Raw genomic sequence first — 12,500 nt, 5'->3', positions numbered from 1 at the left:
CCGGTACAGAGTCAATGTGGAGGCTATATACAGGGGGTACCTGTACAGGGTCAATGTGGAGGCTATATACAGGGTGTACCGGTACAGAGTCAATGTGGAGGCTATATACAGGGTATTACGGTACAGAGTCAGTGTGGAGGCTATATACAGGGTATTACGGTACAGAGTCAATGTGGAGGCTATATACAGGGTATTACGGTACAGAGTCAATGTGGAGGCTATATACAGGGTATTACGGTACAGAGTCAATGTGGAGGCTATATACAGGGTATTACGGTACAGAGTCAATGTGGAGACTATATACAGGGTATTACGGTACAGAGTCAATGTGGAGGCTATATACAGGGTATTACGGTACAGAGTCAGTGTGGAGGCTATATACAGGGTATTACGGTACAGAGTCAGTGTGGAGGCTATATACAGGGGGTACCGGTACAGAGTCATTGTGGAGGCTATATACAGGGTATTACGGTACAGAGTCAATGTGGAGGCTATATACAGGGTATTACGGTACAGAGTCAATGTGGAGACTATATACAGGGTATTACGGTACAGAGTCAATGTGGAGGCTATATACAGGGTATTACTGTACAGAGTCAGTGTGGAGGCTATATACAGGGTATTACGGTACAGAGTCAGTGTGGAGGCTATATACAGGGGGTACCGGTACAGAGTCAGTGTGGAGGCTATATACAGGGTATTACGGTACAGAGTCAGTGTGGAGGCTATATACAGGGTATTACGGTACAGAGTCAGTGTGGAGGCTATATACAGGGGGTACCGGTACAGAGTCAGTGTGGAGGCTATATACAGGGTATTACGGTACAGAGTCAACGTGGAGGCTATATACAGGGTATTACGGTACAGAGTCAATGTGGAGACTATATACAGGGTATTACGGTACAGAGTCAATGTGGAGGCTATATACAGGGTATTACGGTACAGAGTCAGTGTGGAGGCTATATACAGGGTATTACGGTACAGAGTCAATGTGGAGGCTATATACAGGGTATTACGGTACAGAGTCAATGTGGAGGCTATATACAGGGGGTACCGGTACAGAGTCAATGTGGAGGCTATATACAGGGGGTACCTGTACAGGGTCAATGTGGAGGCTATATACAGGGTGTACCGGTACAGAGTCAATGTGGAGGCTATATACAGGGTATTACGGTACAGAGTCAATGTGGAGGCTATATACAGGGTGTACCGGTACAGAGTCAATGTGGAGGCTATATACAGGGTATTACGGTACAGAGTCAGTGTGGAGACTATATACAGGGTATTACGGTACAGAGTCAATGTGGAGGCTATATACAGGGTACTATGGTACAGAATCAATGTGGAGGCTATATACAGGGTGTACCGGTACAGAGTCAATGTGGAGGCTATATACAGGGGGTACCGGTACAGGGTCAATGTGGAGACTATATACAGGGGGTACCGGTACAGAGTCAATGTGGAGGCTATATACAGGGGGGTACCGGTACAGAGTCAATGTGGAGGTTATATACAGGGGGTACCGGTACAGAGTCAGTGTGGAGGCTATATACAGGGTATTACGGTACAGGGTCAATGTGGAGGCTATATACAGGGTATTACGGTACAGAGTCAGTGTGGAGGCTATATACAGGGTATTACGGTACAGAGTCAGTGTGGCTACTATATACAGGGTATTACGGTACAGAGTCAGTGTGGAGGCTATATACAGGGGGTACCGGTACAGAGTCAGTGTGGAGGCTATATACAGGGTATTACGGTACAGAGTCAATGTGGAGGCTGTATACAGGGTATTATGGTACAGAGTCAATGTGGAGGCTATATACAGGGGGTACCGGTACAGAGTCTATGTGGAGGCTATATACAGGGGGTACCTGTACAGGGTCAATGTGGAGGCTATATACAGGGTGTACCGGTACAGAGTCAATGTGGAGGCTATATACAGAGTATTACGGTACAGAGTCAATGTGGAGGCTATATACAGGGTGTACCGGTACAGAATCAATGTGGAGGCTATATACAGGGGGTACCGGTACAGGGTCAATGTGGAGACTATATACAGGGGGTACCGGTACAGAGTCAATGTGGAGGCTATATACAGGGTATTACGGTACAGAGTCAATGTGGAGGCTATATACAGGGTGTACCGGTACAGAGTCAATGTGGAGGCTATATACAGGGTATTACGGTACAGAGTCAGTGTGGAGACTATATACAGGGTATTACGGTACAGAGTCAATGTGGAGGCTATATACAGGGGGTACCGGTACAGAGTAAATGTGGAGGCTATATACAGGGTATTACGGTACAGAGTCAGTGTGGAGACTATATCAGGGTATTACGGTACAGAGTCAATGTGGAGGCTATATACAGGGGGTACCGGTACAGAGTCAATGTGGAGACTATATACAGGGTATTACGGTACAGAGTCAATGTGGAGGCTATATACAGGGTGTACCGGTACAGAATCAATGTGGAGGCTATATACAGGGGGTACCGGTACAGGGTCAATGTGGAGACTATATACAGGGGGTACCGGTACAGAGTAAATGTGGAGGCTATATACAGGGTATTACGGTACAGAGTCAATGTGGAGGCTATATACAGGGGGTACCGGTACAGAGTCAATGTGGAGGCTATATACAGGGTATTACGGTACAGAGTCAATGTGGAGGCTATATACAGGGTGTACCGGTACAGAATCAATGTGGAGGCTATATACAGGGGGTACCGGTACAGGGTCAATGTGGAGACTATATACAGGGGGTACCGGTACAGAGTCAATGTGGAGGCTATATACAGGGTATTACGGTACAGAGTCAATGTGGAGGCTATATACAGGGTGTATCGGTACAGAGTCAATGTGGAGGCTATATACAGGATATTACGGTACAGAGTCAGTGTGGAGACTATATACAGGATATTACGGTACAGAGTCAATGTGGAGGCTATATACAGGGGGTACCGGTACAGAGTCAATGTGGAGGCTATATACAGGGTATTACGGTACAGAGTCAATGTGGAGGCTATATACAGGGTATTACGGTACAGAGTCAATGTGGAGACTATATACAGGGTGTTACGGTACAGAGTCAATGTGGAGGCTATATACAGGGTATTACGGTACAGAGTCAATGTGGAGACTATATACAGGGTGTACCGGTACAGAGTCAATGTGGAGGCTATATACAAGGGTACCGGTACAGAGTCAATGTGGAGACTATATACAGGGGGTACCGGTACAGAGTCAATGTGGAGGCTATATACAGGGGGTACCGGTACAGAGTCCATGTGGAGACTATACACAGGGGGTACCGGTACAGAGTCAATGTGGAGACTATATACAGGGGGGTACAGAGTCAATGTGGAGACTATATACAGGGGGGTACAGAGTCAATGTGGAGACTATATACAGGGGGGTTCCGGTACAGAGTCAATGTGGAGGCTATATACAGGGGGTACCGGTACAGAGTCAATGTGGAGGCTATATACAGGGGGTACCGGTACAGAGTCAATGTGGAGGCTATATACAGGGGGTACAGAGTCCTTGTGGAGACTATATACAGGGAGTACCGGTACAGAGTCAATGTGGAGGCTATATACAGGGGGTACCGGTACCGTGTCCATGTGGAGGCTATATACAGGGGGTACCGGTACAGAGTCCATGTGGAGACTATATACAGGGGTGTACCGGTACAGAGTCAATGTGGAGACTATATACAGGGGGGTACAGAGTCAATATGGAGACTATATACAGGGGGTACCGGTACAGAGTCAATGTGGAGACTATATACAGGGGGGTACAGAGTCAATGTGGAGACTATATACAGGGGGGTTCCGGTACAGAGTCAATATGGAGACTATATACAGGGGGTACCGGTACAGAGTCAATGTGGAGGCTATTTACAGGGGGTACCGGTACAGAGTCAATGTGGAGGCTATATACAGGGGGTACCGGTACAGAGTCAATGTGGAGGCTATATACAGGGGGTACAGAGTCCATGTGGAGACTATATACAGGGGGTACCGGTACAGAGTCAATGTGGAGGCTATATACAGGGGGGTACAGAGTCAATGTGGAGACTATATACAGGGGGGTACAGAGTCAATGTGGAGACTATATACAGGAGGGTACAGAGTCAATGTGGAGGCTATATACAGGGGGGTACAGAGTCAATGTGGAGACTATATACAGGGGGGTACAGAGTCAATGTGGAGACTATATACAGGGGGGTACAGAGTCAATATGGAGACTATATACAGGGGGGTACAGAGTCAATGTGGAGACTATATACAGGGGGTACCGGTACAGAGTCAATGTGGAGACTATATACAGGGGGGTACAGAGTCAATGTGGAGACTATATACAGGGGGGTACAGAGTCAATGTGGAGGCTATATACAGGGGGGTACAGAGTCAATGTGGAGACTATATACAGGGGGGTACAGAGTCAATGTGGAGACTATATACAGGGGGTACCGGTACAGAGTCAATGTGGAGACTATATATAGGGTATTACGGTACAGAGTCAGTGTGGAGACTATATACAGGATATTACGGTACAGAGTCAATGTGGAGGCTATATACAGGGGGTACCGGTACAGAGTCAATGTGGAGGCTATATACAGGGTATTACGGTACAGAGTCAATGTGGAGGCTATATACAGGGTATTACTGTACAGAGTCAATGTGGAGACTATATACAGGGTGTTACGGTACAGAGTCAATGTGGAGGCTATATACAGGGTATTACGGTACAGAGTCAATGTGGAGACTATATACAGGGTGTACCGGTACAGAGTCAATGTGGAGGCTATATACAAGGGTACCGGTACAGAGTCAATGTGGAGACTATATACAGGGGGTACCGGTACAGAGTCAATGTGGAGGCTATATACAAGGGGTACCGGTACAGAGTCAATGTGGAGACTATATACAGGGGGGGTACAGAGTCAATGTGGAGACTATATACAGGGGGGTACAGAGTCAATGTGGAGACTATATACAGGGGGGTACCGGTACAGAGTCAATGTGGAGGCTATATACATGGGGTACCGGTACAGAGTCAATGTGGAGGCTATATACAGGGGGTACCGGTACAGAGTCAATGTGGAGGCTATATACAGGGGGTACCGGTACAGAGTCCATGTGGAGACTATATACAGGGGGTACCGGTACAGAGTCAATGTGGAGACTATATACAGGGGGGTACAGAGTCAATGTGGAGACTATATACAGGGGGGTACAGAGTCAATGTGGAGACTATATACAGGGGGGTTCCGGTACAGAGTCAATGTGGAGGCTATATACAGGGGGTACCGGTACAGAGTCAATGTGGAGGCTATATACAGGGGGTACCGGTACAGAGTCAATGTGGAGGCTATATACAGGGGGTACAGAGTCCTTGTGGAGACTATATACAGGGAGTACCGGTACAGAGTCAATGTGGAGGCTATATACAGGGGGTACCGGTACCGTGTCCATGTGGAGGCTATATACAGGGGGTACCGGTACAGAGTCCATGTGGAGACTATATACAGGGGTGTACCGGTACAGAGTCAATGTGGAGACTATATACAGGGGGGTACAGAGTCAATATGGAGACTATATACAGGGGGTACCGGTACAGAGTCAATGTGGAGGCTATTTACAGGGGGTACCGGTACAGAGTCAATGTGGAGGCTATATACAGGGGGTACCGGTACAGAGTCAATGTGGAGGCTATATACAGGGGGTACAGAGTCCATGTGGAGACTATATACAGGGGGTACCGGTACAGAGTCAATGTGGAGGCTATATACAGGGGGGTACAGAGTCAATGTGGAGACTATATACAGGGGGGTACAGAGTCAATGTGGAGACTATATACAGGAGGGTACAGAGTCAATGTGGAGGCTATATACAGGGGGGTACAGAGTCAATGTGGAGACTATATACAGGGGGGTACAGAGTCAATGTGGAGACTATATACAGGGGGTACCGGTACAGAGTCAATGTGGAGACTATATACAGGGGGGTGCAGAGTCCATGTGGAGACTATATACAGGGGGGTACAGAGTCAATATGGAGACTATATACAGGGGGGTACAGAGTCAATGTGGAGACTATATACAGGGGGTACCGGTACAGAGTCAATGTGGAGACTATATACAGGGGGGTACAGAGTCAATGTGGAGACTATATACAGGGGGGTACAGAGTCAATGTGGAGGCTATATACAGGGGGGTACAGAGTCAATGTGGAGACTATATACAGGGGGGTACAGAGTCAATGTGGAGACTATATACAGGGGGTACCGGTACAGAGTTAATGTGCTGGGGCACCGGTTAGTCCAGGTAATTGACATAAATATGTACATGTAGGTAGAGTTATTAAAGTGACTATGCATAGATAATAAACAGAGAGTAGCAGCAGGGTAAAAGAGGAGGGGGCAATGCAGTCTGGGTATCCCTTTGATTAGCTGTTCAGCAGTCTTATGACTTGGGGGTAGAAGCTGTTAAAGAGCCTCTTGGACCTCGACTTGGCGCTCCGGTACCGCTTTCCGTGCGGTAGCATAGAGACCAGTCTATGATTAGGGTGGCTGGAATCTTTGACAATTTTTAGGGCCTTCGTCTGGCACCGCCTGGTATAGAGGTCCTGGATGGCAGGAAGCGTGGCCCCAGTGATGTACTGGCCCGTACGCATTACCCTCTGTAGTGCCTTGCGGTCAGAGGCTGAGCAGTTACCGTACCAGGCAGTGATGCAACCAATAGTCAGTCAGCCTGTGTCTGTCTGTCGCTCTCTCGCTCTCTCTCTCGTTCTCTCTCTCTCTCTTGCTCTCTGTGTCTCTGTCTCCTTCTCTCGCTCTCTGTGTCTCTGCCTCTGCCTCTCTCTCTCTCGCTCTCTCTGTGTCCATCTGTCTGTCTCTTTCTCTGTCTGTCCATCTGTCTGTGTGACAGCTAGAGAGACTGACTGGATTGACAGTCTCTCTGTGTCTCTGTCTGTCTCTGTCTGTTGGTCAGTCAGTCAGTCAGACAGACAGACTGTCTCTCTAGCTATCTCTTCAGACAGACAGACAGTCTCTCTAGCTATCTCTTCAGTCAGACAGACAGACAGACAGACAGTCTCTCTAGCTATCTCGTCAGTCAGACAGACAGACAGTCTCTATAGCTATCTCGTCAGTCAGACAGACAGACAGTCTCTCTAGCTATCTCTTCAGTCAGACAGACAGTCTCTCTAGCTATCTCTTCAGTCAGTCAAACAGACAGACAGTCTCTCTAGCTATCTCGTCAGACAGACAGACAGACACAGTCTCTCTAGCTATCTCTTCAGTCAGACAGACATAGAGTCTCGCTAGCTATCTCTTCCTCGCTCTCTCTATATACCCCTCCCAAATGGGCTTTATTGGCATGGAAAACATGTTTACATTGCCAAAGCAAGTAAACAAACAAATTCACAGTAAACATTACACACACAAACGTTTCAAAATAATAATGTTTAAAATGTTATTGTTAGCTATGTACTATGTTATCTCTCTCTCTCTCTACCTATCTGTGGGTTGGTTCCTGCGGTGATCCCAGTCCAGTGATGGAGGTCCCTACAGACAGCCCCTTCACTGAGGACCAGACACGCCTCTACTTCAGAGACATCGTCTTGGGCATGGAGTACTGTGAGTACTACCATTCTACTCCTTCCTCTCCTTTCCCCCTCGTACATACAGTACTGTATATACCGCTACATCATTGAGTTGCAGCAGAGGCTTACACTGAGCTACCAGACTGCCAGACTGCCTGACTACCAGACTGCCTGACTACCAGACTGCCTGACTGCCTGACTACCAGACTGCCTGACTGCCAGACTGCCTGACTGCCAGACTGCCTGACTACCAGACTGCCAGACTGCCAGACTGCCTGACTACCAGACTGCCAGACTGCCTGACTACCAGACTGCCTGACTACCAGACTGCCTGACTTTCTGACTACCAGACTGCCTGACTACCAGACTGCCTGACTACCAGACTGCCTGACTGCCAGACTGCCTGACTGCCAGACTGCCTGACTGCCTGACTGCCAGACTGACTGACTGACTATCAGACTGCCTGACTACCAGACTGCCTGACTGCCAGACTGCCTGACTACCAGACTGCCTGACTACCAGACTGCCTGACTGCCTGACTACCAGACTGCCTGACTACCAGACTGCCTGACTGCCAGACTGCCAGACTATCTGACTGCCAGACTATCAGACTGCCTGACTACCAGACTGCCTGACTACCAGACTGCCTGACTATCAAACTGCCTGACTATCATACTGCCTGACTATCAGACTGCCTGACTGCCAGACTATCAGGCTGACTGACTGCCAGACTATCATACTGACTGACTATCAGACTGCCTGACTGCCAGACTGCCTGACTGCCAGACTGCCTGACTATCAGACTGCCTGACTGCCAGACTATCAGGCTGACTGACTGCAAGACTATCATACTGACTGACTATCAGACTGCCTGACTGCCAGACTGCCTGACTATCAGGCTGACTGACTGCCAGACTATCATACTGACTGACTATCAGACTGCCTGACTACCAGACTGCCAGACATCATAATCTCAGTGGAGAAGAGGAGCCAGCCTCCATCACTGAACAGGGTAAAACAGTGTGCCTGGTAGACTTGAGTCTCCATTTCCCCCTCGCTCTGTGTTTTCCCCCTCAGCCCTCGTCTAGCTACCCTCCAGCCACAGTATGTTCAGGTCCTAAAGGACTTTCTCTCTTCTGGTGTGTCAGACTGTCACACACAATCTCCCCCTCAGTGCTATTGAGCTCATAGCCAATCAGGAGCTTCAGTATTGAGCTTATAGCCAATCAGGATGTTTAATGTTGAGCTTATAGCCAATCAGTATGTTTAGTGTTGAGGTTATCGCCAATCAGGAGCTTCAGTATTGAGCTTATAGCCAATCAGGATGTTTAGTGTTGAGCGTAGAGACAATCAGGATGTTTAGTGTTGAGTTTATAGCCAATCAGGATGTTTAGTGTTGAGCTTATAGCCAATCAGGGGTTTTCTAAGGCTGATGTCCTATATTAGACTGAGGGGTATCTGGCTCACAGGGCTATTAGCATAATCAATAGGTGAACTGTACTGTAGTACCATGGTAGGATGGGTTACAGTATGTTGTGTCCTGTATGCTCTCTAAGTATGCAGCGTGTGCTCTGTAGGCTATGGCAGAGCTTGGGCTATGTTGTGTAACATATAGGAAGTGGATAATGCCTACAGGAAGTATTCACCTCCGTAATAGCATGGCTACTAGTATCACGTAGGATAAGCAATATGCTTCACATTGTTTACGGCAGGTAGCCTAGTGGTTAGAGCTTCGGGCCAGTAACTGAAAGGTCTCTGGATCGAATCCCAGAGCTGACAAGGTAAACATCTGTTTTTCTGCCCCTGAACAAGGCAGTTAACCCACTGTTCCTAGCCAGTTAACCCACTGGTCCTAGGCCAGTTAACCCACTGGTCCTAGGCCAGTTAACCCACTGGTCCTAGGCCAGTTAACCCACTGGTCCTAGGCCAGTTAACCCACTGTTCCTAGGCCAGTTAACCCACTGTTCCTAGGCCAGTTAACCCACTGGTCCTAGCCAGTTAACCCACTGGTCCTAGGCCAGTTAACCCACTGTTCCTAGCCAGTTAACCCACTGTTCCTAGCCAGTTAACCCACTGTTCCTAGCCAGTTAACCCACTGTTCCTAGGCCAGTTAACCCACTGTTCCTAGCCAGTTAACCCACTGTTCCTAGCCAGTTAACCCACTGTTCCTAGGCCAGTTAACCCACTGTTCCTAGCCAGTTAACCCACTGGTCCTAGGCCAGTTAACCCACTGTTCCTAGCCAGTTAACCCACTGTTCCTAGCCAGTTAACCCACTGTTCCTAGCCAGTTAACCCACTGTTCCTAGCCAGTTAACCCACTGTTCCTAGCCAGTTAACCCACTGGTCCTAGGCCAGTTAAGCCACTGTTCCTAGCCAGTTAACCCACTGTTCCTAGCCAGTTAACCCACTGGTCCTAGGCCAGTTAACCCACTGTTCCTAGGCCAGTTAACCCACTGTTCCTAGCCAGTTAACCCACTGGTCCTAGGCCAGTCAACCCACTGTTCCTAGGCCAGTTAACCCACTGTTCCTAGGCCAGTTAACCCACTGTTCCTAGCCAGTTAACCCACTGTTCCTAGGCCAGTTAACCCACTGGTCCTAGGCCAGTTAACCCACTGGTCCTAGGCCAGTTAACCCACTGGTCCTAGGGAATCGGTTGTAAATACGAATTTGTTCTTAACTGACTTGCCTAGTTAAATAAATGTTAGTTTTCTAATGAGGCGACTCACCAGCTTAGAGCAATGTTCTTGTTTGGCCCTTTAATGCATGACTCACATTTTGGCCCTTTAATGCAGGACTCACAGATTGGCCCTTTAATGCATGACTCACAGATTGGCCCTTTAGTGCATGACTCACAGATTGGCCCTTTAATGAATGACTCACAGATTTACAGCACTTACTTTCTCTCTAAAATGTGTTATGACATTGATGTGAATTTAATGATCGTTTTACATTTTAGTCGTTTAGCAGACGCTCTCATCCACAATCTGCATGTGACCTTGAGCACTTAATTCAAGGCACTTAATTCAAAGCGCTTAATTCAAGGCGCTTAATTCAAGGCGCTTAATTCAAGGCGCTTAATTCAAGGCGCTTAATTCAAGGCGCTTAATTCAAGGCGCTTAATTCAAGGCGCTTAATTCAAGGCGCTTAATTCAAGGCGCTTAATTCAAGGCGCTTAATTCAAGGCGCTTAATTCAAGGCGCTTAATTCAAGGCGCTTAATTAAAGGCACTTAATTCAAGGCTCTTAATTCAAGGCGCTTAATTCAAGGCGCTTAATTCAAGGCGCTTAATTCAAGGCACTTAATTCAAGGCACTTAATTCAAGGCACTTAATTCAAGGCACTTAATTCAAGGCACTTAATTCAAGGCACTTAATTCAAGGCACTTAACCCTAATTGCTCCTGTTCGTTGTTCTGGATAAGAGCATCTGCTAAATTACTTAAATGTCAAAAGTTAGTGTGTCTCTTCGTGTGTGTGAAGAGCTGCAGTATAGCTTAGTATCAGTCACCCTGTACGTACTCACAATGTTTCTGTAGCATAGAAATCAACCCCAAGGTCAAGCCATTCATGTCTTCACTGTTCAATCATTAATCTGGGGAGCGACCGGCGTCACATCACATCTGTTGTTACAGCAGTCACTGCCAGGCAGCAGCACGGTGCATCACATCTGTGTGTGGGTGTTTACAGCAGTCACTGCCAGGCAGCAGTAATCAGACCTTTCTTCTGAAACTCGTCAGTCTATTCTTGTTCTGAGAAATGAAGGCTATTCCATGTGAGAAATTGCCAAGAAACTGAAGATCTCGTACAACGCTGTGTACTAATCCCTTCACAGAACAGAGCAAACTGGCTCTAACCAGAATAGAAAGAGTGGGAGGCCCCGGTGCACAACTGAGCAAGAGGACAAGTACATTAGAGTGTCTAGTTTGAGAAACAGATGCCTCACATCCCGGAGTCGCCTCTTAATTGTTGACATTGAGACTGGTGTTTTGCAGGTACTATTTAATGAAGCTGCCGGTTGAGGACTTGTGAGGCATTGGTTTCTCAAAGTAGACACTGTAATGTACTTGTCCTCTTGCTCAGTTGTGCAACGGGGCCTCCCACTCCTCTCTAGTGGGAGACATTTGCTCTGTTATGTGAAGGGAGTGGTACACAGCGTTGTACGAGATCTTCAGTTTCTTGACAATTTCTCTCATGGAATAGCCTTCATTTCTCAGAACAAGAATAGACTGACGAGTTTCAGAAGAAAGTTATTTGTTTCTGGTCATTTTGAGCCTGTAATCGAACCCACAAATGCTGATGCTCCAGACACTCAGCTAGTGTAAAGAAGGCCAGTATAATTGCTTCTTTAATCAGCACAACAGTTTTCAGCTGTGCTAACATAATTCTAAAAAGGTTTTCTAATGATCAATTAGCCTTTTAAAGTTATAAACTTGGATTAGCTAACACAACGCGCCATTGGAACACAGGAGTGATGGTTGCTGTTTTAATGGGCCTCTGTACACCTATGTAGATATTCCATAAAAAATATGACGTTTCCAGGTACAATAGTCATTTACAACATTAACAATGTCTACCTACGGTGTATGTCTGATCAATTTGATGTTATTTTAATGGCCCAAAAAAAATGCTTTTCTTTCAAAAACAAGGACGTTTCTAAGTGTCCCCAAACTTTTAAACAGTAGTGTACACATTCATGAGTGTAAATTGCTAGAGATGAAAGCGTCTACTAAATGGTACATATTGTTATTGAACTTGAGGGTTTTGAGACTTCTTTTGCTACATTATGCTCTAATGAACACGCCCCTGCTGCCCCCCCTGGTTGATTAGGACGTCTTCTTCTCTGCCTGGTAGTAGTAGAAGAAGATTCTTTTTTTTAAAGAATAACTAGA

General features: G+C 47.0%; 1 protein-coding gene across 2 annotated transcripts in view; it reads left to right on the top strand.

Annotated features, from left to right (window-relative positions):
- LOC118966703 (calcium/calmodulin-dependent protein kinase kinase 1-like) overlaps nucleotides 1-12,500 on the top strand; it is a 99,554-nt gene that overhangs the window by 62,980 nt on the left and 24,074 nt on the right. For both annotated transcript variants that reach the window (XM_036989610.1, XM_036989611.1), the window contains exon 8: nucleotides 7,560-7,648. In XM_036989610.1, coding sequence (XP_036845505.1) covers nucleotides 7,560-7,648 — 89 coding nt within the window. The remainder of the gene's footprint in view (nucleotides 1-7,559; nucleotides 7,649-12,500) is intronic.

Source organism: Oncorhynchus mykiss, chromosome 10 (assembly GCF_013265735.2).
Source record: "Oncorhynchus mykiss isolate Arlee chromosome 10, USDA_OmykA_1.1, whole genome shotgun sequence".
NCBI classification, from domain to species: Eukaryota; Metazoa; Chordata; class Actinopteri; order Salmoniformes; family Salmonidae; genus Oncorhynchus; species Oncorhynchus mykiss.
This window is presented reverse-complemented; position numbering and strand designations above follow the sequence as displayed.